Source organism: Poeciliopsis prolifica, unplaced genomic scaffold (assembly GCF_027474105.1).
Source record: "Poeciliopsis prolifica strain line A6 unplaced genomic scaffold, Auburn_PproV2 SCAFFOLD021, whole genome shotgun sequence".
Taxonomy (NCBI): domain Eukaryota; kingdom Metazoa; phylum Chordata; class Actinopteri; order Cyprinodontiformes; family Poeciliidae; genus Poeciliopsis; species Poeciliopsis prolifica.
In genome coordinates this window covers 7,011,886-7,037,866 of record NW_026562396.1, presented here as the reverse complement: position 1 = coordinate 7,037,866, position 25,981 = coordinate 7,011,886, and the positions used below count along the sequence as shown (strand labels likewise).

Below are 25,981 nucleotides of genomic sequence, written 5' to 3'. Positions count from 1 at the left end.
AATGAAGAACTTTATTCATAAGATAATCGGATTTACAAAATGGAAGATAAAGGTTCATCAGGAGTAGGCAAAGATTTTTTTTGGAACCACCTTAGGAGTGGTACAAGCCGGACCGAGCCAGGTGTTGCGCCCAATCACTCGATTGCCAGCAGTCTGTAGTCATTGATTGGCCCGTGGATTTACGCCATCTTCACCGTCACCTTATCCAGTTTGAGGTCATAGAAGTTGACACAATGACGAAAATAGTCAAACCTTGAGGTCCAAATCTCTTATCAATTGTAGCGGATCAACTGGGTCGAGTCAATGCGCAACAAATAAACGTTTTGGAGAAACCGGATGCCCAAGAGTACTCGCACAAAATGACATCATTGGAGCATCAACCTCACGGTCCACCAATATTTATGCCCACATACTGGGGAACACACTGCTAATGTGACTAGAACAGAACCGGACATCAACCGGGCTGGAGTGAGACTTCACAATGAAGAAGGAAAATCGGCCCAAAAATCGGCCTGATGTCTACCTTCCTGAATTGATTTATGTGCGCCATTAAGCACCTACTAAAAACAATACGCCGGAAAAGTCTGAGCAAATATAAACACCGCAGGTTGCCGTTTTCCTCCCAGCTTACTGCACTCTGGTGACGAGAAAAAACAACTGTTTTCTGCATACTGAAGTGCTCTTTTAACAGAACCGCAAGCAGGCTCTCTCAAAGAATTTCAAACCTGCGCAAGAGGTCTAGACAAAACAAATGGGCTCTACAACCACAAAGAAACACTTAACCATAAACACACCTTGCGGACGTGCTTAAGCGTTGACTTATGCAACCATTTTACTTGCTCTCCGCTGAGTTGGGTCGTCATGAAAAAAAGAAAAGCATTTAGTGGGAGAATCGGGTTAACCAAAGGCAGTTCTCCGCCGGGGGGGCTGCAAACAGAGGGCAGTGGGTTAAGCCGGCAAAGCGCTCCACTCTTTTGCTGCATGCAGCCGGTTTAAGAGCCGTCATTCCCTCAATAATGCACAAGCCTGTCTGGTTAGACTCGACCTAAGAGAGGCATTAAAGTGACAGCGCTTCTGTTGTCTGTGGAACTGCAGAGAAACACAAGGAGACGCAGGACGACGTCTCCAGAAACACAGCGCGGTCTTCACATGTTTGATTTCATTAACAGGGCAGGAGCATAATAAGCCCGAGCTGCTCTTTAATTATTGTCACGCTGTGTGAATCAGACCACTTAGAGCATCCACTTGTCACAAAAGACCGAGCTGTTCGCGCGCAACTCGTGGCGATTTACTTTACGGTCCTGGGAAATAACAAATAACTCGGGGAATCTCTTTACGTTGACGTTCAGCTGCATGCCGGCTGAGTCACTGCAGCTTCCCGGCTTGCGTGCGTTTATTTTGGCGCTATGGGGGAACGCGTCGTCAGATCTACACCCTCTTCCCCCTCCCCCTTTTTTTTTCTCCTCTGCCTCTGTTTGTCTTGTCCTTGTTGAATAATTGATCAGCAAACGCAACCCTTTATCTGAGCTCCGCTCGGCCACTGTCTCCACACACAGCGACGAAACCAGAAGGATGCATGCAAAATGCCAAACTGAGAGAAACTGCAATTTGAATTTCACTTAAAAAAAAAAAAAAAAAAAAAACATTTAAAAGCTAATTTGCACAAGTACCCGTTACTCTAGCTCATAACAAACAACTATGAAATTCAAACCGTGGCTCTGCATGGGATAAATATTCATAGTCCTTCTGTTTCTGTCCGGAAAACAATGTTCAAACCGATTTTCAAATTAGAGGAAGAATCCTTCTGAGATCACGACGACTCATAAGCATCGTCCGTTTTCCTCCACAGGGAGCCGAGCGCAGCTACCCTGCAAACTGCTTCTGTCCACTACAGTCAATAATCTGGACATGTGAGTGGCCTCCACCGCCATTTCATATCTACTGAAAAACTCCTGAAGACGCGTCTTTTCTGCATCAGGTTGCGCCTCCCCTCATGTCCTTGTGTCTCATTCCAAGCTGTTTGGTGCAAAAAGGTTTCTGAGCCTTTCAGCTTCCATCCACAACGTCACAGTGGCAAACAAGCTTGTGGATTTCTATGAAAAAATACTCAATTGTCAACAACATAAGCGCAACTAAGACACAAACAGACTCAAGAGTTTTGTTCATAAATGTATGTCTTCATGTAGCCGTCACTTTGAGATTCCCACTCGTTCGCCCTGGGTTGAGATCGGAGGCGATTTGCTCGAGGTTCCTCCGTGTTCAAACAGGAGCTGTTCCTCTCCCCTGTCGCCTCATGCTTGCTCAATATGGGAGAGTTTTTGCAAAGTCAATGACCTCTTTGGAAAATGACATCGACTAGCGAACAAGCTGAGCTGAATAGAGTATACAGACTCTAGAAAAAGACAATTTGCTGATACAAAGTAAATCTACATTTTGCATTTAAGATAAAAAAAAATATATATAAATAAAAAAAAGAGCCCTCTGTCTGTAAATGTGTTTAAGCCAATATGTTTTAGTGGCATAATGCTAGCTTCAGCTGGTTCAACTCCACTAAAGGGATATTATGTTATTCTGTTTTAGGTAATAAAATGCTTACATTCTTAATTCAAAAGGAAACAATTATTTGTTTATTTGCATCTTTTAGTATATTTTTTAATATCACACACAATCTGTAATTTGTTTTATCAGATGAATTGATAGAATAATCAGTTACCAAAATAAAAGTTAGTTGCGGCATTACATAAAACTGCAAAAGAAGGCAGAAAACATTTTATGCGTATTTATTAACGACGGTAATAAATATGGAAGGGGAAACTACACTGCAAAATTAGATACCACACATCACACTATGTAACTCATTTATAGCTTCTGGTGAGACAACATCATGCAGTTTACATAGAACTCTCTTTTTAGTGCAAAACTATTTAAAGTGTAGCGCACTGCATTATTAATTTAGAGTTTTACATATTGCCCATAAAACAAAAGCGAGCGGAGCGTCTGTCTGCTGCTTTCCAGCTCCAACGCTTAAATGACGACAGATGTTTTGATTCTCTTCAGCCCCATATTTCCCCTGAGGTCCAGAGCCGCCGACAGATCACTTCACTCTATGCCACCGTGCGATATTACTGCCTGCACATCAGCACCTTCAACGGTGTCAGAAAGCACGACAAGTAAAAGTGAAATAAGGAACTCAGAGGGTGTTAGATATCAGTGATGTTTTATTTAGAGGAAACACGTTCAGATTTTCTTGGAGTGAATTGCCCTGTAAATAAACAAAAGCAGGGCTACAACTTGAGTAAACGAGATTTAAAACTGAACAAAACCGAACGCGAAAGTCTCTCACCTTCACTTTGGTGTTGGCGGGGATGTTGGTCTTCCATCGCACGGTGTAGTGGCGGTTGTCAGTGATCTTCTGGTTCTTGGGCAGCGAGTTGTCGGCCCACGTCACCTTGATGGTGTCGTGGCTCAGCACGGAGGCCTGCACGCCCACGGGAGGCATCATGGGACTGGGGTCGGGCGCTGGGGTGTATTGAGGATGGAACAGTTCGTACAAGTCAACATCGGGGTCTACGGGGTCTGCGTGCCAGGCAGTAAAAAGCCCGCATGCATTGATTGCACACACAATTAAATAAAAAAACGCACACACACAACGGGAAGCGTGGCATGGAGGATGAGAGAGTGGAGTCGAAACAGGAGCGGTGGATGGAAGGAGAGGAGGGAAAAATAAAAGGTTAATGCGTTACAAATGAAGGTCGGTGGTGAGGGAGACAGGGAAGGGGGTGGAGGAAGAAGGGCAGGGTTTTGGGTGGGATTGGGAAGGTGGAAGAGAAAAAGAGAGGACACTATTAGAAAAAAACAGACACTGACCTCTAGAACAAGCAAACCTACACAACTGGTTGCTGTGTGAAATCTACCCGACAGTGTGTGAAGCTAAAGTGACGGCAGCGCTACGGAGAGACAGGAGGAGATCAGCTGATCATGGCAAGATTGACTGCAAATGGGAAACCAGAGTGAAAGACACCGCAAAAACCACAAACACTTACCAAGAATATCTGGTCGACTTTCTAGTGCAAATATCTCAGTTACCTTGGAATAAAAGCACTAACTTACCAGAAACCTTTCAGTAAGAAATAGGGGCTTGTTTTAAGTCAATAATTCCTTCATCTTGATGAAAAAGTTCTAGTTGTAAGTGAAACAAGGTATTTTTCCCATAAAATGTCTTGTTACACTGGCAGATTATTTCATTCATAACTAATACTTTTTCTTGCACATTAAAGGGGCAGTGTTATGTAAAATCCACTTTTTTTCACCTTTGCATTAGTTATTGTGTGTAAAACTACTGCATGGACCTAGAGCCGCCATCAGACACAAATTTCTTTTAAGTCATGTTTGATACATGACTGAAGGTAACAGTTACTTGGCACAAATGCATAATACTTCATTTGCTTCTGATCCTTTCTGAAAAGTTACTTGTAAGTCAGTTTTGTCTTAATTCCAGCCTGCAGAGATATTTGCACTGGAAACCAGGCTGAAAATACGCGGTAAGATTTTGCGTTTTTGCAGTGTTCATGCAACTGCTCGTGAAGACAAGAACATTTTCACCCAGTCGTTTCAAAGAGAGGCAATTCTGACACGTGTTTACATCACCCAGCTTTAGAAAACAGCAACTTTCATGCAAAGAGAACAATCGAGACGGCACAAAAAGAGTTCTGTCGCATTCAGAACCCCAGAAGGAAAACCCAGATTTAAGCACTCAGTCCGTCGGCAGTGGAGGAGAAAGAGAAGGGTCGCCTACAAGTGGAGACACCGAGGATTTACGTGACAACTGTGTAACGTTTTATCCGATATGCAAATTCGAAAAGGGGGGGTGGTGAAGAAGAAATGTCCAACTTTGCATAATCACCTGAAACAAAAGGAAGCCTAACACGCACGGCAAATTAGGCTGACTGTGGAAGGTTTTCCGGTTTAGCTCAGAGTTTAGCTCATAAGAAATCCACTTGCCTGATTTAGCATGTAGGAATCGTGGCTTAACTCATTAATCTGCATGGATCATCCACCACGGTATCAAGACTTTGAAAGTCTTTCTTTCTTTGCAGCTTTTATTGGCTATATGTTCTTAGCACCACGCAGTGAAAGACAAAGTACATTATTTAGCATTAGAACAAACCACAACATAACGCAGCTCATAAATGGCACAAAATTCTTCATGAATCCAAAATGGAAATTAAATGTAGTTCATTTTAGCCAAGTTTCTTCAAAGAGTTGCTGTGGATGTGGGCAGGAAGAATATCCTGAAGCAGTCTGTATTACAGCGGATCTTAAGGAGCTTCTGATTCAACATCGACATTTCTCTTTAACTAGTTGGCTTCCAGTATCAAGGGTTTGTATCGAACGCACATCCCAAATCCATGTGGCTGTGTGTCGACTGTTCGGAATTGGTCGAAGTACGTGGGGGGGCTTAATGCAAGAGAGCAACAGGCTTGGTAAGTGGTCCATAAAAACCACAGGAAGTTGTCGGTGTGAACGGCCTCCACAAATAAAAAAAGAATGCAGGTCTGGAGGTCGACCGACAGACAGTTTCTGCAGAATGAATCCTTTAAGGATTAGCTTCTGGTTTCACTGCTTCTGTTGCCGTACTCGGTTTAGTTATGTCGGGAGAAAAAGCTTCGCCTGGTCACCCGTGATGACACTCCTCCTCCATCACCTTGACAACTCTTTCTGCAGAGGTGCCCTCATTATATCCCCAAGACGGAAGAGTGTGTGTGTGGGAGTGAGAGCATTTTGAAAATCCAAGCATTCTCATGGTTGCAGTCAGACCCTGAGGTTTCAGAATGGCTCGAAAGTTGCAGCTTTGAAGAACGTGCGTTGCAGTTTTTCTTTGCTGAGAATCAGCCGCGGGTTAAAGAAATAAAAATGCAGCGTTACACGTGGGTGAAACACCTCCCTCCCTTTCTCCGTTTTTAAGTTAAGACGTCACTGTCATCCGATATTCAGCCCAAGTTCACCAAGTTTTCCTTCACTTTTTCCAAAAGTAAAGCACTATGTAGGTCAGCCCTGTCTTTTTAATTCCGACTCGAACAAACTGGCAGGAAGGGGAACGCGCCTCTGAGAATTCGGCAGAAGCCGACAGTGGTGGGCTTTTCGGTTCTGCTTTTCAGAGGAAGCATTTGGATCTGACGAAGGGGTTGCCAAAGTCACCGCGGGGGGGTCTTGCGTGAGTGCACAGAGTGTGTAAGGGAGTTAGGATGAGAGGGAGCTTTTTTAGAGACAAGTGTGCACTATGTGTGTGCATTTGTGTTAAAACTCAAGCGCCCCCCTCCCCTTCCTCTCAAAGCATGTTGACGTGACTCACGTCGCCAGGCACCCCGCCCCTCTTGTGTTCCATGGCGCAACAGTGCTGCAGCGGAGACAAACTGCAGCGATCAAGGAGGAGCAGGGAGGCGGGTGCAGACCGCACTCTGGGACGCTGCGGGGAGCGTGCAGCTGCTCGTCTCCTTGCATCGTCACACGAACTGCGTGAACTCAGCCGGCATGTGAGCTAACTGGAAGCGTTTTGCACTCCTTATTCTTCTTCATGAGACTCCATGGGCCGCGACACATGCTCTGCCTCTAATTGTTAAGAAGTGAGGCTTGATGAAGTGTGCGTCACCTGGCAGGCGGCCAAAGAGGTTGTCCTTATCATTTAGCCAAAAAAAAGCGGTTTCACTGCGCTGCAGTGAGACCAACTCTCACTAGGCTTTCACAACATTGAACACGAGGTGGCTAAAATCTGTTAAATATGATTATGAAATGCTAATCCTTACCACACTTCTGCTAAATTTGACTTTCTTTTCTAAGTTTTTAAATTATATGTATGTGCTACAATTTATTTTGGACACGAGAAGCAACTTTTTATCTATTAAAATTTTGTTTTTAGCATTTGTTAAAAAAGAAATTTAATTGCAATTGTTAGGATTTTTGGGATACAATAAAAAAAAATAAGAATAAAGTTAAGCTCTTGTGTTCTGAAAACTGTAACGCCAATTGCTAGTTTTCCTGCACATGTAGCAAACATGTTAATTTTGGCGTCATCTGACCAGAGCGCCAAAAATGCTGAAAACTTTTGCGTCAGCATGTTAGCAGGACTGTGCCTCCCACTGGTGACATCTAAAGGAAACTTATTGTGCAGAATTTGATAAAAGATAAGATGTCTGAAATACACCTACCTTAAGAAACATTTCTAAATGATATATATTAAGGAATAGATCCTTTTTTTTAAATGACAAAATAAAACCCAATGCTGTCTTCAGCCCCCTAAACATCCTGCCTTTCTCCATGAAATCTACTTTTTATAACATTTCTGCCTGTATTAGCAAATTAAAACGTGGATTAAAAAAACCTCATGCTCCCTTATCGTAATAATCAAGACTACTCATAAAGGTGCATCATTTGAGGTTCTGATCATTTGATTAAAAAAGAAAAAGGAGGAGAGACTTGAGTATACTTACAGGCCACTATTGAAGAGAGTTAATTAAAGCAGCGAGACAGGCTGATGACCCATTTTCTGCCTGGTAATTTAGAGTCGAGACACACTGTGTCTGATAATGATGCCAGGTTAGAGAGAGGGCAACGAGAAATGTCAACTGAATCCAGAGAAGCATGAGCAGCATTTTCTTCCCCCCCCCCCTCCGTATCAGCTGTGATCAGGAAAAGGGAAGCCGATTTGCTCTCAGCTCCTGATGTGGCCATTGAATCCTTTCTCTCCGCTGCTTTTCCTCGCCATTCCCTTTGAAAGCTGCAGATGCGTAGAGTTCGTACCTGACTGCACTCTGGTGGCTGCGCTCTCGTACACGGGGATGCCCTCCCCTACGTTGTTGAAGGCCTTCAGCGTGATCACGTAGTGGGAGCCGGAGTCTGCGGGACGAGAGACGGAGGTCGGTGAGAGAGAGAAAGAGACAGAGAGAGAGAGACCACCCGACGCGGCCGGTGCAATCAAGCCAAACTCCAGAGGCTCTCCGCTCGTAATTGCGATATTAGCGCCGCGAATATTTGAACACACAAGCTCCACTCGAAGTGATGGTGATGAGAGCTTTAATTATGGATGCCGGGACATTGGCAAAAGCTTCCTTTCTACTTTGTCACTCAATTCTGGACACAATCCTGATTCTTCAATCGCAGCAAACGAAGGAGATCAATTATCTCATTAAAAAAAAAAAAAAAAGCCAAATGTCGACATAACAGATTCAGCAACAAACAGCTCTCCATTCCCACTGAAGAAAATGAGCTAGCCTTGCTTTCTAGAGCTTCAGTACGACATAAAATTAATTAATCTTGAGAAGGAACTTCAGCAGAAGTAAAGGATGGCAGTCAAGAGATTAATTACACGAAAAATAAAACATGTAAAATGTTTGTTTCAGTTAATTTTGATGATTATGGCTCAAAACTAATGGAAAACCCTCACTCCAACTTCCCAGAAAAAGTGTCATATTCATGGAAGGTTGAGTGGAAGGAAAAGATGCACAAACACCAGGGATAACCAAAGCCTTACATGGGCAGAAAGGGAAATTGGTCATTTCTTAACATGTCAGCAGAGCCACAAGCTGATCTTGTTCATGCCACACGATATGGATGCTGTAACTAATGCAAAAGGATCTCTGACCAAACACTGAATACATGTACTGTATACTGGTCGAAACTTAGTAAAAAGAAAATTTATAAAACTTTTTGCTTTATTGGTTTTATGTCTTTTTGGGGTTCTGATTTGCTGTAATCATCAAAAGTTTCACAAATACAGTTTGTGTTTAGTGAGCCAGTACAATTCATGAAGCTCATTTTTGGAATAACACAACTAAAATACATAATATTGGGATGTCCCAGTATAATGTGTCACTCGCGATACGATATCAATATTGTAGCTCTGAGCATCGGCGGATACAGATATCTAGACAATACAATATCAGCATGACTCAAACATACTTTTATTACTTATTTTATATTGTGGAAAGTTAGAAAACACTTTACCAAATGATATTTCTGCTGAGTCAGTTGTTTGAAAACAAATGACCCATTTATTATCAACCAATTGTATGTATGTGGGATTCTGGATACAAATCCTGGGCCGGACTAAATGATGGCGCACAGCATTTCAATCAGCGGGCCGAAATCAGATATTTTAGATGCAGGACGACTTAATCCGATATTTCTTTTTTTTGGGTTGATCTAGGACCAATATGTATATAGCAATATATGTAATATGGAATTGGAACAAACATAATTGATATTTTGTGAAATGGAGATGCAACTGCAAATCCCAGTTTCTTTTAGCTTCACAAAGATAGTTTTACTTGAACATCCTGACCTTTAACGAGTGTGTGCCTACAAGTCCAATCAGTATAATTAGTGGCTCAGCAGTCGGTGAAGCTCTAATTAACTCCTTCAGCCTCCACTACCTGGTAGCAATGAACCGTTTCACAGCATTCGGGCGTCTGCGTTTTTGGTCGTTAGTTCATTAAATGCAGTCTTTAAAATCAGACTTGACCCGTTTTCCTGTTCAGGAAACTCGCCTTCTGTTAGGATCCATATTATAATTAGCGGTATATGATAGTTACTCAAGCGAGATTACGTTTGTAACAAAACCCAAAACCCAAATGGAAACCCGTTCATACTGAGGTTCTCAATAGTGTAGTAGCGCTGCTTGTAGTCCACTTTGATGGTCTGAGCGTGGGGGCTCCCAATGCCGTAGCTGATTGTGTAGCCGCGCACCACGATGTCCTGGTTCTCCGGCGGCGTCCAGCTCACCACGATGCTGTTGACCAGCGGGCGGACGTGCAGCGAGCTGGGCTGGTCCGGTACGCGAGATTCTATTGGGAGGAAATGCAGGACAGAAAAGTTCAGTTCAGAAGCCTGGCAGCCTCAGCGCACAGAGCAGATCCGGTTTGGTCTGTTCAAAGCGAGAAGAGCAGGACTCGTTACCGTCCAGGTCGCTCTCAAACGTCTCTGCCGGGACCCACTCGGTGGCCGGTCCGGTCCCGTTCACAGTCACGGCCGACACTCGGAAGGAGTACTCCGTTCCGGGCTCCAGACCTAAAGAGGCAAACGCAGGTTCACAGCTGAGGCTTCACAGACACACTTCTGTTTTTCACCAATACTTTCACAAGTTTCAATAACACTCTGGACATTTTTTTTCTGTCTTTCTCGTTTGCCCTTAAGTTTTCCTAACTTCTAACATCTACATAAAGATATACAGTACAAATAAATAAATAAATAAAAAAAAAAAAAAAAAAAAAACTCTATACAAGACAATATTCTGGAGAAAAATACGGCATTCTTCATAGGGAGAAAACATCTCAACTTGTCTCAGAATAGATCAAGTTTTATGGACTCAGGTGCAGTGAACAATACATTTTTATTTTATTAGAACAGAAAAATCTCAAACTGCAAAAAAAAAATAATTAAAAAAAATAAAAAATTGCAGATTAATTTCCCTTGTAATCACATTCAGGTGGAAAAGTTCTCATCTTCAGAAAAAATTTATCTTAAACAAAACGAAAGAAAGAATTACATTACTTATATGTATATAGATTAAAAAAAAAATACTGCAACTACTGCAAATAAAAATAACGACTGACTAAATTGACACTGCAAGCCAACCAGTGTGGAGGCAGCAGCCGCAGCAATCCCATTCTTTATGGCATGTTCATTTTGTGAACGATCAGGAGGTAATTCTCAACTTTTAATTAAAGTTTTTGGTGGCTCGAACAAGAAAAGGTGTGTGCCATTAAAAAAAAAAAAAGAAAGAAAGAAAAAGTTAAACCAATGAAAGCACGAGATAAATGGCAGCACAAAAAGCGAGACAGTCAGTTCTCCCAGAGAGCATAAAGCTGAATTTCACATTGATTCATATTTTATAGGCACATCTCCCTCTGAGGGGGGAGCGCCGCTGCTGGGTGCTGCTTTCAGTACTCGTAGATGACGGTGGGTGCCTGCTGACAAATGGGGTGCTTCTGTATTAATTTGCAATAAAATTTGTCACTGTCATCACATTGTGCTATTTGCACGCTACGCTCTAATCCTCTAGTCATTTCTCTCTGTACTCGCTGTTCCGACACCCCTCTGTTCCCCCCGTCCCCTCTTGAGGGTGTCTTCTAAAGACCGCCTTGCCATCTACGCCTTCGAGGCTACAACACGTCCTTCTTAAAGCTTCAGAACCAACAAACACCCCCTCTGTTCCGACCCCCCCCCCTGGAATGATCTCCAAAATCAACTTTTAAGTGTAAATTCTCTTTGATGCGGCGCGCAGCGGGAGGCCGGGCCACTTGAAAGTTGCTGAGGCAACATCTAATATTAATCACCATCGCTGTGCGCCTCTTTCTGGCGATATCGCGCCGGCTGCGGTTGGCAGCGAGCGTGTAATCTTAAGGCACCAAAGCTTGTGACTCTAATCCAAAACTCTGAAACTGAAGACCTACGATCCGGCAGACAATGTAAATCAGCGCAGGTTCATGACGAGTTTTTAAATGTTGCAGTGCATCAAATAGATGCACTCCGCGGAGAGAAACTGGCGTCTGATGGCGAGAACGATTGAACAATAAAGCAATCCAAAGAATGAGGAAAGAAGATGCTATCTGGGAGCAGAAGCAAGACTCTGACCTAGACTTTTAGAATTGCAATGAGCCGTTTCCACCTTGATTAGAGTTAGACCATGTTACATAACTTATGTCCAATCCTATTATATTACAACATTTGCTCCTGACTGGAGAAGCATGAACAGTTTTAAGTCAAAAGCAAAGAAAATAAAAAAAAATTTAAAATCACTCATTACTTTCACACTGTTTACAGCTTTATAGACAAGTGTGAACACAAACCAGAACAGAGTCAATATCTGTTATGTACACAAGACGGCTTGTTCAAGCTGCGAAGCTCAGTGATTCAAAAGCTATTTATGTAGGAATTAGAACACAAGAAAAAACTGCGCAGGAAGGCGATAGCCGGGCTACTGCATGGCCAAATCAACACAGAAAAAGTTCCTCAGACATAACAGTGACCACATCCTACAGTCTTTTCGAGACTCAAAGTACCAAAGTTTGTGCCCCTGCTGTCAATACTTTGCATTGTAACAGCAGGAGTAGCAAAACCAGAGTTGCTGATGATTTTATAAAAATGAAAAGCTTCCTAACATAATATTTTTCTGAATGAATAAGCTTAATAAAAGGTTTTCTAGATGTTTCATGGTGTGTGATAATGCTACGTGAAGGCTTTCTACCCATCTCGACTAGCGGCATCAGTATAAGATGGTGCCTGCCGAGTTGTCTCTCTACATAACAGGAGTAACATCCAGACTATCACAAGTGAAACATCACCATCGATGAGCTTGTAGAGCTCCGTCCCAGCAGTGGTCACAGCCGATTCGCTCCTCCGTGGAACTTTCCGGTAGCGTATCTTGTAGCTGGTGATTTCCCCATTCTGGCCGCTGAGCGGAGGCGGCTGCCACCGAACCAGGATGCTCTGAAAAGCAACGAGGGAATCTATGAGCAAAACATTTGAAGCCCGCAGCCAGAAAAGGTGACCTCATAAGTTCATTCGCACAAACACTCGGCGGTGGGGTGTTTGTGCCCTTTGTGTTGACGTGGCTCCCCAGGTTCCCTCCTCTGACTCCTCTGCATCTCCCCTTCCTCCGGACGCGGGGTGCCAACAGGCGAGCCTCACGTAAACAAACACCCCTCTGAGCGCGAGTGTCAACCCGAGCTTTACGAGCGAAACGAACATGAATAATGGAAGCAGGAGTCCTGATGGGCGAGGTGTGCGCAGAGTTTGAAGCTGCACAGTTACTCCAGTCAGAGAGGAATTTGGGGCCTTTTGTTGGCAGGCTGCGCTGTTGCAGGATAAAGGCATCGGAGTTTGGGTGTGTGTTTAAAGAGATAGATGGGGGGTAGCTCAGCGTGGGAGAGCAGTTAATTAATGCTTTCTCACTGTCACACCGATGCACAAAAAGCCTGAAAACACGCTAAAGCTCCTCCCCTGCCGAGGTGAGGGAATTGAGCAAATTAAAATTGGGTTAAGTGTGTTCAATTATTTCCATTTTTCTTATTACACTGTGGGCCACTGTAGTGGGATGCGTGTTGCCTTTCTTTCATCTTCTCCCGAATTGCGAAAACACATTTAATTGACTTTGCGAACTCACAGGAGGGAAGAGGTGAGCAGCAGATGACAGGAAATAGACAAAAAAAACATCAACACGACAGAAATTACATCAATGGTTTCGCATCATGTCGCATTTCAAGGTTCAACCCTCCTTCAAACATGTGGAAAATGTCATATTATGAAGAATCATGCTTCAGGATGCTTTCTTTCATAGCAGGGATATGGAGGGAAATTTCTCCTTTTATTATTCAATAAGATGAAAATTACATTTAATCAAAAGTATAAACTCTGACCTAAACTTTTAGAATTATAATGAGCCGTTTCATTTTTAAAAGTAAAGTTTTGCCAACAAAACCTGTTTTTTCCACAATGTCACAATTATTTTTTTCTCACGAGGCGAAAAGCAGAAACTTATACCTGCACATTTCAGAAGTATTTGGCTACGATTCTCAAACGTTTGGTTTTGAAAATCCCCATTTCTGGTGGAACTTGAGCATCCTGGGCGGAGCCAAAGGATGAACAGGGGGAAGCCTGTTCCTATTGGTTCTGGCAGACTGAAGCAGATTCTGATCATCTCACAGTTTTGAATTTTCCCCAGAACGCCAAAGCGAGTGGACATACCGGAAGACAAGAGGTTGCACAACCAGGGACTGGCAAGGACATTTCACAATATTGTGTGTTTCAACAGATACTGTAGTGGCCATCTTTACCAAGTTTGAAGCTGAGAGTGATCAGCATCTGATAAAACATTTTTTGGGGGTTATTTTGATTGAATGATACAAAGACAAGTTTCTTGGGCCTTGGCAGATTTCACCAACTGAAATGTAAGACCTTTTAAGACCATAAATTTGCACATAAACCAAGGTAGACTCAAAAATACAGCTAGCTAGCAAGCCTTAACTTTAGATTTATTAATTTAAGATGTTTGAAGAGTTTTCTCAGAATACATGAACACCCTGGGAAACGTATCAGTTGATGGGAACATGGAGCCAAATACAAGGTAACAAGCCTAACCATGCAGGCAGAACTACAGCAGGATGGTTTAGATCAAAGTCAGTTTGGGTGGTTCAGTTAAAGTCTGCACTCAAAACCAACTGAGGATCAGTTGTTAGATTGAACTAATGCTCACAATGTGGCGGTCCTTCATCGATCTTGTAAACAGGAATAGGCTAATAGTGCCTAAGCTAGCAGAGACACACACTGAAAGATGTGCAGCTATTAACGGAGACCAAGGTGACAAAAGAGTATCCAGGCGCATTTCAGATTATCATTTTTGAAAAGAAATGTGAAAACCTCGAGCAATTCTCCTCCCATTACAAAATTAAGAACTACATTTAGTTAGAATATTGCCAAATAAGACACAACAAAGCTTGTGGCCAGAGACGCGAAGAACTTTCAGGGGTAGGAACCTCTTCTCATTCTGCCGCACAGCCAACTGCGTAATTTCTTTTTTAAACCGCCTAAGCATTGTTTTTGTAATGGTAATAATTAAATCCACTTTGAACAAAGAGGGGGGAAAAAAAGAGAATAAAATAATAATTACAGCTTGTTTTAAATGGGCTTTTTCTGAGTTTTAATTATCAGTTCACAGCACTATTCCTTTGAGAGAATCCTCTTTATTTCGGTCTTAAAATTAGTTCAAGGGTGTTTTCTCACCCAAAAAAAAAAAAAAAAAAAACTCATCCAAGCATGCCTCAGCAGGGGTGGTCAGTTTGCACTCAAGCTGGGAGGCTGTGATAGGATTGTCTGTCGTTCCCCCCCCCACCACCCTAAACCCCCAGTTTGGGCTTTGCATCAACCAGTGAAGGCCTCAGAGTGCTGCTTCAGAAGGCGATCCTCGCACCCTGAGGTTTTGCCCATCTTTCTTTCTTTTCAGTTTTCTTTTTTGGACTCACTCTCTCCCAAGTCAGGAGTGGAAAAGAAAAAACCCCCAAAAAAACATCTTTTGTAAAATTTAATCCATCACCCTCATGGAGATATACAATAAGCAGGCCCACAGCTCTCTGTTTGAAGATCAAATGGCTCAAACGACGGGAGGTCGAGCCCTGCTTCTGGTTTTAACAGCTGCCGCTGCTCGCCTAAGCCAGCAGCCACCTCCGCGAGCCGCGTCCATTCGAGAGCTTCACACGAGAGCTGGAGTAAGTCTCAGTAAATTCAGCAGCTAGACTTGAAAAGAAAAGCACGAGCGAAACAATACAAGCACACATTTGCATTAAATGTTGGGTAAAAGTGGAGTAACTACTGCCAAAAGCATCACCTTTGCTTCTTCTGTATCAACACATATTTGAGCTGTAGGCAGTTAAGCCGGGTTGCATGTACACATTGATACGGGATAAAACCTTCTGACAGGCAAATCTCCTGTCGACGAAAATCGATGAGGGTTCTCGCGCCGCCTTACCCAGCTGAGGCTACAAGCTTCTGATGCAGCTCATCGCATAGAAGGACGTCGCAGCCTGCAGGCTTACAAATCTACTCGGCTGTTTGTGTCCGCTCGCGAGTCGCCCCGGGAGGATTTTGGTGCACGAAATGGCAACCTGGATTTTGATTCGCACGCATTCGAGAACGATGGTTTGCATTGTACATTTTGAAATCGGTGCGAGTGCAACAAACCCGGGAACGTTACACTCTGCTGCAGGTACAGAAACAAAACAAGACCAGCTGCAGGGTAGCTAGCCAGTCATTAGCGTCTCCATTTATGACTTACCTTTGAGTTCTGGACCTCCAAGGTGAGATTTTGAGGAGGGGCGCTTGGAACTGTGAAGACAAAATAGGAAAATAAACGTTTCAAATCTGAAGGAACATTTGTGTAAAGTGAAATATCAGGTTTTTGCTGTCCGTATAATCAGGCAAAGTAGGTTTTAGACAGTTTGGTGGATGAAACAATACATCTTCCTGGATTTAAAGAACAAAATCTTACCAAGTATTTTAATGCAACAATATGCAAGTGGAAGTAGTAGCTTTTAAAATCAATATTAAGAAGCCATTTATTAAAACCAACCTCCGACAAAAGTGACTTGTAAGCTAGTTTTGGTTCATTTGAAGTATATTAAGATATCGGGACTAGAAACTAGCTTAAAAATACTTGGTATGGTAAGACTATGTGTTTTTGCAATGTGCAACCCATGTCACTTGTATTTAATAGTTTACTTGTTTGCTTCAAACTGAAAATAATAATCAGTCACTAAATAAGAATAAAGAGAAGGTTGTCATTTGATCTAACGCCAATGCTTCCTATGTCATCTAACCCAACATATAGAGTGCAGTGTTTCTGCAGTTTCCACCAAACGTAAGACTTTTACAAAACATTATGAATGGGATTAAGGACCTATATCAGTTCAGAAATATATGAACTGCAAATAGTGACACATTTGCACTTTCACATGGTAGACGCAAAAAAAGCTAGCCGTGACCATCTTGAGTCACGAGACAGAAAAGAGAAAATTTGAAAATTTAAGCCCAACTTGCTTTTATAAAATGAATTTAATACATTTTGAGGCCTCAATTTTGAGACAGTTCAAGGACAACCGATAATGTTAAAACACTCGCAACAAGCATGAGGAGATGCTGAAACTGTCAGGTCAACATTTAAGCAACCGACTGACCGTCAGAAAGCGTCCGGACCATGACGTCCTCCGTGGAGACCCCCGGGCCGTGCTTGTTGTTGGCCACCACGCGGAAGTTGTACTCTGTGTTCTTCTTCAGTCCAGCCATGGTGTACGACTGGCTCTCTATGTCAACATCCTGAAACACAGAGCGGAGCAAAATCAATGAAGCTTGCAGTGAAAGTCCTTCACTCATTCTAAAAACAATAAAGAAGCAAAAAATAGATTCCCTTCGCGCACGCAAAAAATGAAAACTCTTGACAGCATCCCGGCTTTGAATCTGAGACAAACATGCTGTAAACAAGACAGCTCCAGCAGCTACAGATGCCTGTTTTGGTCGGCTCATTTCACTAATTTCTGTTTTTCACTTGCTGTAAAAATGTCGTCTTCCGCCGAGATGCGCGCCTCTCCCTTCTGTGATTAGTGCGATTTGCTTCACAAACTGGTTACGCCGCTGCATTCCCAATTACTCCGGGCCGTTTACATCCAGCTCTTTAATTGTGATGTTTAGGAGAAAGAAAAAAAAACACAGCAGACAGATCTTTCAAATTCTACCCTCAGCTCTGACGTTCACCTTTGAACGCGTCGTCCTTTGTGCGTGTACGTGATCGCTTCACTGCCGTCTGACCTTTCAATGTTTGATGTCCTCCCAACTTCATCTCTGTTTCGTTCACCTCTCTCATCACCTCCCGCCTCTTCCACCTCATCTCCAGCTCTCTTCTCCAGGGAACCGAGGCATCATCACTCAGTGCAGTGGCTGACGTTTCGTCCATTATCATATTAAAGGCTTTTTAATGCCTCACTGGCTTGCACAATGCTGCTGCTGGGGCTGATTCGCTATCTGAGCAGCTATGTTCCACCTTTACTTCTGCGAGAACATGGAGGAATCCTGTCTGCTTTCCTTCTGTTCAATGCACTCTTGCGTGGTAGACAACTGTACTAAGAATGGATGAATTTCTCAGAAAACCAGGCTAAATGGAAATCAATTGCTGGCACCATTAAGGCACAGCATGGAGATCTAACATTTTCTATATTTCTCTACTCCAGGATTAAAGTTTTTTCAATTCATTTTCAGGCTTTTTCTTTTGACATGGAAGTACAAGCTGTTAATATAGATGTATGAGTCGTAGTTAACAATACATCAGGAGAACAAGAAAATCCATTCAATCCAACTTTATTAAGGTTTTTTCTGGTTTCAGATGTCCGGGTTTGAGTATTTTTCAATAAAACAGGGCTCCTTTCAATTACAAGCTTCGAGCAAAAGGTTTGTTCTTGCAATGCAAATGGTAAACATTTGACTAAATGTTTTAGTTACATCTTCAGCAACGTTGCCAAAGCTACAGACGAGTCTCACTGGGGAAACTTTTTCAAGAAACAGGAAACGTTTTCCTTCATCTCTGTTTCCACAGCAGAAACTGGAGGAAAAATCTAAACAAATCTGGAAGTCAACTTCAAAGTCTAAAACCCTACAATGTGGGTGAATTAAAGCAACTTTGCAAAGAAGAGTGAGCCAAAAGTCCTCCAGAGGGATGTAAAGCTGCTAGTTGTGGCAAACAGTTGACAGCAGCTGTTCACATTGGCAACATTAACCCCGGATTAGAGAGCAATCACTGTTTCACATGCAGGGTTGGATACTTTGTCCTTTAATAAATGAAATCACCAGTAGATAATATATCACCTTATATATATGTAGTATCTTAGTTTCACATTTTGATTTTAGTGACAGAAATAGAGATTTTCAATGATTTTTCTAATGTATTGAGATGCACCTGTGAGGCTTTGATGAGTTATCCCATATTATGTCTTTTTTTTTAAATGAATCTTGAGTATAAGAGCCAAGACAAAAAGCTGGGGATGCCCAAATCAGTTTACTTTACTTTCATTTAAGAAAGTAACAAAAAATACAAAAACCTCCCACAAATGTTATGATTTGAAACATTTAATTCTCAAAAAAGAAAAGTGTTATTGTTGAAACACACTTTTCCAGATTAGGAAAGCACCTAATCTGAAAAGTCTCAAATCATCACGTGGAACAATAATGCTAATCAACACAGTTAAAACAAATATTTTTCATATGCCAAAAATACAGTTTGAATCTCTTTTGTTGTTTTATAACTATTTATCTTCCTATCACACAGAGAAATCTCTGCGCAGACAGCAAGCTCTCCAATGTATTCACGTTTCGGCTGCTTCATATAGCTGCGATGTGTCGCAGCAGTCAGATCGGAGCAAGTGGAATAGATCAACAGCATCATTGTTTTGGCTCTGGAGGGAAAGGTTTCCTGTTTGAATCGGAGAAACCGGGGAGAGAAACGCAGGCCGGCGTGGTCTGTGATGTGCTGCTGAGAGAGAGCCCCACCTCTTCGACGCCAACGCTCCTGTCTGTGTAGTAGAGCTTGTAGGAGAGGATGTCCCCGTTGCCTGTGAGGGGTTTGTCCCAGCTGAGGAAGACGGAGGTCGGCGTGTTGGACACCGCCTGCAGGTTGGGAGCTGGACCCGGCACTTGTACTGATGGGGGGGAAAAACAAACAACATAAGAACACGAGAGGCAAAAATGAGACATCGATATGTTTACAATTACTATTGTACGCCCAGAGAAAGCAAAGTCACTCTGAATGCAAATATATTCTGGGTTGTTTCTAAGCCACATTATTAGATTAGGTTCGCACCCATCATAAAAGAGAGCGAGGCTCAGCCTTAAATCACTGATGCATTTTTAATGTTTCCGAGGATGAAACAAATCTGTGCTTCCACAAAACCGTGGATGTATACATTTTTTATATACATTGGTTTTTACATATTCAGCCCAGGTATCGCTCTCTCTGAGCGATACCTGGGCTGAAAAGTGGAAATAACTTCCAAACTGGGCTACAAGACGACAAGAAGTCGAAGTTTACAAGATGTTTAAAAGCAAAAGTTAGACGTCATATTCATGCTGGCGTCTCACTTCTTACTGAAGACATTTTTTTTCCTTTTGCTCTTTTTTTTATGATTTAAATAAAATTATTCCCCTTCTCAGTGGCAAAAGGAAAATATTTTCACAGCAGTGACTACAGAAAGAAAAAAGCAAAAGAACATGCCTGTTTCACTTTTAATTATTAGGTTTTCCCTAATTAAGAAGTTTATAATGTTGTCATTTTGTGGTCATACTTTTGCTCTCAACTAGAAAGAACCCATTGCTATAAAAAAATGTTGCCATGGTATCAAAAATGGCGTGGAGAGGTACGCAGATAAGCTGAGCGGGTGGCGATAGGTAAACAAGTAAACATGTCATCTCCTTTCCAATTATGCAACACTTTGTGTTGGCCAGCAAATAAAAAAAGACCCTCAGTAAACTTTAATTGTGCTTGTGACCACAAGCAAGAAAATCAAGGGCGATGCATACTTTTCAAGTCGAGACAAATTCGAGCTCAAATACAGAAGAACACTTTTCATCATTTTAGTTACTAATAAAAAAACCTACGTTTGGCTTATGGTAGACATGCTTGCTCCTTCTCTGTTGTGGCTGAAAAGTAACAGATTTAAAGTAACACAATGATGCTGAAGCATTTGCCTGAGGGCAGACAGTATCTCTGTTCTCTACAAAACTTGTAACCTTTAGCTGCAGGTGCTGCTGACAGAAGAAAGACCCCCCTTCCATTTGTCAGCCTGCATGAATGGTGAAGGTGCGTGTGTGTGCATGTGTGTGTGTATTGGTGTACTAGCTCTGGTCCCTGTGGGTAAAATAAAAAAAAAAAATCAGGCCAACGCTGTGTGCACAGACCAGGCACTCAGATGCAGGTCAACAGTTTAAGCTGCAATTCATAGCATGTCCTCAAACTAAAGATACACCCCCAGGTACAGGCCGCCCTCGCCGCCGTCCCTGTGGGCGGCTCTGCTCCTGCTGGCAAAGGCATTAAGGTGTTGCGTGTGTGTTTTTGTGTTTGTTGGCGTGTGTGTATGTGTGGAGCCATCCGGCCAGAAACCGACAGGGACAGGTAGGAAAACAGAAGCTGACCTACAAAGCGGCAGAGACAGAGCTGGAGCTCAGACAGGAGGAGAGGCGTGTCGGCAGTCTGAGGGTGTGCTGGGGGAATCCCCTGCACAGAGCTCTGAAGTCATGGCTGAAACTCCAGGAGCAGTCAAGAGGCTCCAACACTTAAAAAAAAGATTAAATAAATAACCCAACGACAAAGTCACGGTGTCTCTCGCTTTCCCCCAGCGCATTACAGACGTCCGCCAGTGGAAACGTTCAAAGCCGCTTAGTTGCCCTCTGGAAGCAAGAAAATGTGCTGAAATCTGCATATATCTGATTTTGACCGTCTCATGTCTCGCTAGTTTTCCCTCTCAGTATCCGTCCAGACTCGGTCTCAAACTTTTAGGTCCATTTTCAAATATAGGACAGAAATGTTCTCTGACAGAGGGAGAGGAAGGAAGGAAGAAAAAGATTAATATATGACAGAAACAAGGGAATGAAGGGAAGGCAGAAGGAGGGGAAAGAAAGAAGACAGGAAGGAGGGGTTAGTGGCAGAACAAGATGACAAAAGGAAGAGAGAAGAATAAGTGAATAAAAAAAACACACAAGGAATCTAAAAAGGATAAAGATATGATAGATGGATAAACAGTAAGAGAAGGACTTAAGCAAACAAGGAGAGGGACTGAAAGAGAGAAAAGAGAAATAAGACAGAAAGGAAGAAACAAGGAAAGAATGAAAGAAAAAACTCAAAGAAAGAAAGAGATAAACAAGACATAAACAGAAAGACAGGAACAAAGAGAAGCATGGACAGAAGGAAGAAACAATGAGAGGAAGAAAAGAAGTAGAGAAAAAAAATAACAGAGTTAAGTTTACAAGGAAGGAAGGACACCAAAATAAAGGATTGTTGCTCTCTTTCTTTACGTGTCCAGATCTCACTCCTGAAAACACGAAAACAACTCCAGACTTTTCCAGGCTGCATGGGAACGCTGACCTCGGCAGGCTCAGCTAAAACCAAAACACACAGTGGGGTTTGAGGAAACGCTGCGGAATAAACAAGAAGTGGTTCACAGTAGGTTTTCTATGGGGTGGTCCTCTTGCAGCACACAGTCCCCCCTCCAGCCATCAGTGTGTGTGCAGTGTGTGTGAAGGCGGAGGGTGACGGAGGCCACCACACGCTGCATGTGGGTGAATATTCGTTTGTGCCTCCGTCTGTTTGCACATTTTTGAGCGCACCTTGTTTACCCCGGAGTGTTGGTAAGAGCATGTTCCAGCGGGTCCAGTCATGTTTACACACGCATTTTTCAGGGCACATATGAATTGGCTGTACAGTGTGTGTGTGTGTGTGTGTGTGTGTGGGTGTGTGTGTGTGTGTTACCTTCTGCTTGGGTGGCCACTTTGAGTGCTGCTGAGCTCTCGCCCTGGCCGTTGCTGTTGTGCGCCACCACCCTGAAGCGATACCTGGTGTCCGGCATCAGGTTCTGGATGGTGACCTGCATCTCTCCTGGTCGGCTGGTGTTCACCACCCGCTCCCTGATGCGGGAGGGAACGGAGGAAAAAACAGGAAAAACGTCCAGGGATTTCAATATTTCATTTACAACACGCAGCTCTCGCATTAACTTTTCGAAATCAATTTTAATTCACTTTTAGTAATGATGTAGCTCTGTAACAATTATCTAAATGTTTAAAACGTTCTTCTAATTCCAAGCTGAAAAGAGAACGATCCATGTTAAAAGTGGGCGTAAAATAAATGCATCTTCAGCTGGAGCAGCAAAATCAGAACGTGAGAAATTTACGATATTCCAACCATTAATTCAAGTTTTCACTTTGACTTTAAATGTTTTCCTTTGTACATTCTTTGTGTGTGAAGAAAGTCAATTTTGTTGGTGATTATTAGTTTGTAAAAGCAATAAAACAGGTAAAACATCAATGAATACATTTTATGGTACTATATGCAGAACTTAATTTGACCATTGGAGAACATTCATCAGAGCATTAATGAGAGGGATTTACAGAAAAAAAAAAGGTTGATTTTATCGCCCAGTTTTAGCCAACATAATCATAATTTGTTGACTTTACAGTTATTCAGCGGAAAGCATCTGAGCCTCCACAGAAGCTTGTTGTTAAAGAGGCCGGCTGTTCACAAATTACTGCACCAAAGCAGATTAATGGAATGTTGAGTGGAAGGAAAAAGTGTGGTTAAAAAAAAAGGTCCACAAGCAACAGACACTGAATCCAAGTTGACTTGGATACAGTGTGTCTTTTCCACAGGCAGTGATGATTTGGAGAGCCATTTCATCCGCTGAGTTTGCTTCACTGTGTTATAATACCCAAAATTACCACAGAAAGCCCCACGACACTTCATGTCTGCTTCTGCTGAGAAGCTTTATGGAGATTCCCCATCACATTTTTCAGCAGGATTTCATGCAGAAGGAACTCCGACCAACTTTCGAGGGTAAATTTTGTACAATACATGAACAAACTTTATATTAACCTGACATTTATTGTTTTGAAAACGGATCCTTATGTAATACACTGCAGACGAGGATTACGGCCACTGAAACATTTTTCAGGACTATTTCCTCAAAACTCAGAGTTTAAAGTCAGAAGTCTGAGAATAAAAGTGAGATTTCAATAGTGTATGGAAAAATTACATTTTGAGGGTCTTTTTTATGTGTAATCAACAAACTCCTCCAATATTTCGATCTCAGTAACTAAACTACCTGATGTGATGTTCACCTTTTAAACTCAGACACTAAAAACACACGGAGACATTTCCACTTGCTGACCGCCCGTCACCGTCCAAATCTCCTCCCGTTAAGTTGTGGCTGTACCTGCTGGTGCCCTCCTGGCTGTAGAACACGGAGTAGGTCAGGTCGTCTCCGTGCGGCTCGGCCGGCTGGCGCCACGTCAGCTTGATGAAGCGGGTGGAGACCAGGGACGCCACGACGTCCCGCGGGGCGGAGGGGGTGGGCCCCGCCGGCGCGGCCACGCCTCCGGAGCCTGCTGTTACATGGTCAGTAGTGTTAGGAGTCAGTGAAGGGGGGGGGAAGGCGGGCAGGGCTACGTCTTCAGGGTCGGGTAAGGAGAGGGGAGGAGGGGGGAGGGTTGGAGTGGGGTGGGTGGGAAATGGGACAGAAATATTGCATCCAAATGGACAGGTCGAAAAAGGAGGAGAGGAGTTGGAATGGAAAATGACAGTGACACGAAAGAAAGAAAGGAAGGAGGGAAGAAAGGAAGGAAACAAAACAGAAAAAACAAAATAACAACGTAACGAAAAAGACTCTTGGCATGACAAGGAACCACAGAAATAAAACACTTCTACTTCACGCACAGAGCTGACGAAAGCACAATACCAAGGAGACTAAACATGCAGATCCACACACGGCCCTGTAAGGTAAGGCAGCAAAACACGCCGCGTGTGCGTTCAGCTCGAGGACAAACATGCTCCCAGCCAATCATTCGTGTGGCGGAATGATTGGTCTGCATGTTTCTGGGCATTCTCAGACTTTGCTTTGGACAAAGTCGCCTAAAGGGGATCCAGTTTTATGACACAGTAACAAAAACTCCTCACTCTGACATCAACATTCTGCCGTCTGACGGACCAGATGAGGTTATAAAACCCCTTTTTACCGTCACGTTCCACTGTCCAAGCCACAGAAATGTTTGTGATTTTACTTCTTCCCCCCCATTTTTTTTTGGGAGGAACAAACTGCGGTCAGACCAGGCAAGATCTGCTTTCCATTTGCCTGGCAAGTGAGCGAAACGAGAGCCTTTTGGAGGAGCGCGTCGCTTCTCTGTGACATTTCCATTTGTTTGGAGGTCAGGGAAATCAACCGGAGGGCAAAGCCGGAATAAAGAATCGGAGCAGAGCCAGCGTGCTGCTAAAACTGTATTATTACTGCTGAAATGCTACTGAAATGTAAAAAAAAAAAAAAAAGAACGAAAAAGGCTGCTGGCGCGCTTATTTGTCACATCATGCTGACAAGCCGCTAATTTGGCTTTCAGCGTTTGTTTACATCTCAAACTGTCGGCGCGAGCCGCCGTCTGTGATTGAACTCATAAGATTTACCTTCACGCATGATTTCTGAACATTAACGCAAGAAAATAGAACAGCAAACAAGCAGGGAAATTTCGTTTCAACTTTATGTCTTTCACATCGAGTTCATGAGCTTCCTGTGCAGAAACTTCTGGTAAAAAGAAGGAAGAGCGTCTCTCAACTTAACGATGATTTACAGAAAGTTTCCTGGTTGAAAACGACTTTAAATTTGACCCCAAATGTTGGAAAACACTTCGTAGATGCCCTGATGTTAATTTTGGAGACATTGGAAACACAATTATTGACATGCTTTCACACAAAAGCAAACCTTACAGCCCAAATAAGGAAAAATGCAATCGGCTCAAACAACGTGGAAACTGTTTTCATATCTTATAGTAAAGGAATCTTACAGGATTTTTAAAAAATGTTTACAATACTTTACTGATGTGTTTTCCACACAAAAAACACAACTGTTTTATTGAATTCAATAGAACTGTACTATTTCTTTTGGTTTAGTTTATTAATGAGCTGATCAAATAATAATAAAAGAAAGGCACAAAAAGTTTGCTTTAAAAATGCTATGAAAAGGTTTACGTAATTTTGGAGATCATGGCAAAAAGTCTGGACTCCACTGCTCTAAAATAAAAGGGAATATGCACTCTTCCAGATTTCTCTAAACTTACTGCTGGTGCTGCTGCATTTCACCACTGTGAGAAAATAAAAACAAATATTCCTTCTCAACTTTTTTCTATTCTAATTATGTGATCACAAACTTCAACATAGTAGCTGCCCTAAGTTGGAGCTCCTGTTTTTTTTTCCCATACATCTCTGAGCATTGAACTGTCTGATCTTAATATTGAGTTGCTAAGTGTTTCCACTCCTCTGTAGATAAGCAGCCGACATAAATATTTTCCACATACCTATCACCTTTGTTGAAGTAGAATGACTTCAAATTGTTAAGAAATTACCTCATGACCCTTCCTAGATTGAGAGACAGCAACTATTTCTTCCCAACAGTCACTGAGGTGTTCAACACTTCATAAGGATTCAATCAAATAGCACGTTTCTTCTGAGAAGGATTATTTCGGTTTAAAAAAGAAAAAAAACAATAATGAGGAATATGTTTTAGGTTTGGTGCACTAGTGGTTAGATTTAAATAATTCAGGCAGCTATTGAGGATTCAGAGTGTTTTATTTTGACCTGATAAGTAATAACCCAGAAGGGCCCGTTGGTGAACTTTCATCAGAGCAACTTCAGTCATGCTCTGCA

At 42.5% G+C, this 25,981-nt stretch overlaps 1 protein-coding gene across 10 annotated transcripts in view; it reads right to left on the bottom strand.

Moving 5' to 3' along the window:
- neo1a (neogenin 1a) overlaps positions 1–25,981 on the bottom strand; it is a 190,933-nt gene that overhangs the window by 12,514 nt on the left and 152,438 nt on the right. For 3 of the 10 annotated variants that reach the window (XM_055044947.1, XM_055044949.1, XM_055044943.1), the window contains 10 exons: positions 23,508–23,742; positions 22,052–22,206; positions 19,081–19,229; positions 16,722–16,860; positions 15,824–15,873; positions 12,339–12,483; positions 9,952–10,062; positions 9,645–9,839; positions 7,798–7,893; positions 3,344–3,576 (listed from right to left, as the gene is read on the bottom strand). In XM_055044947.1, coding sequence (XP_054900922.1) covers positions 3,344–3,576; positions 7,798–7,893; positions 9,645–9,839; positions 9,952–10,062; positions 12,339–12,483; positions 15,824–15,873; positions 16,722–16,860; positions 19,081–19,229; positions 22,052–22,206; positions 23,508–23,742 — 1,508 coding nt within the window. The remainder of the gene's footprint in view (positions 1–3,343; positions 3,577–7,797; positions 7,894–9,644; positions 9,840–9,951; positions 10,063–12,338; positions 12,484–15,823; positions 15,874–16,721; positions 16,861–19,080; positions 19,230–22,051; positions 22,207–23,507; positions 23,743–25,981) is intronic. The other 7 variants (XM_055044944.1, XM_055044950.1, XM_055044952.1 and 4 more) reach the window with 3 other exon arrangements.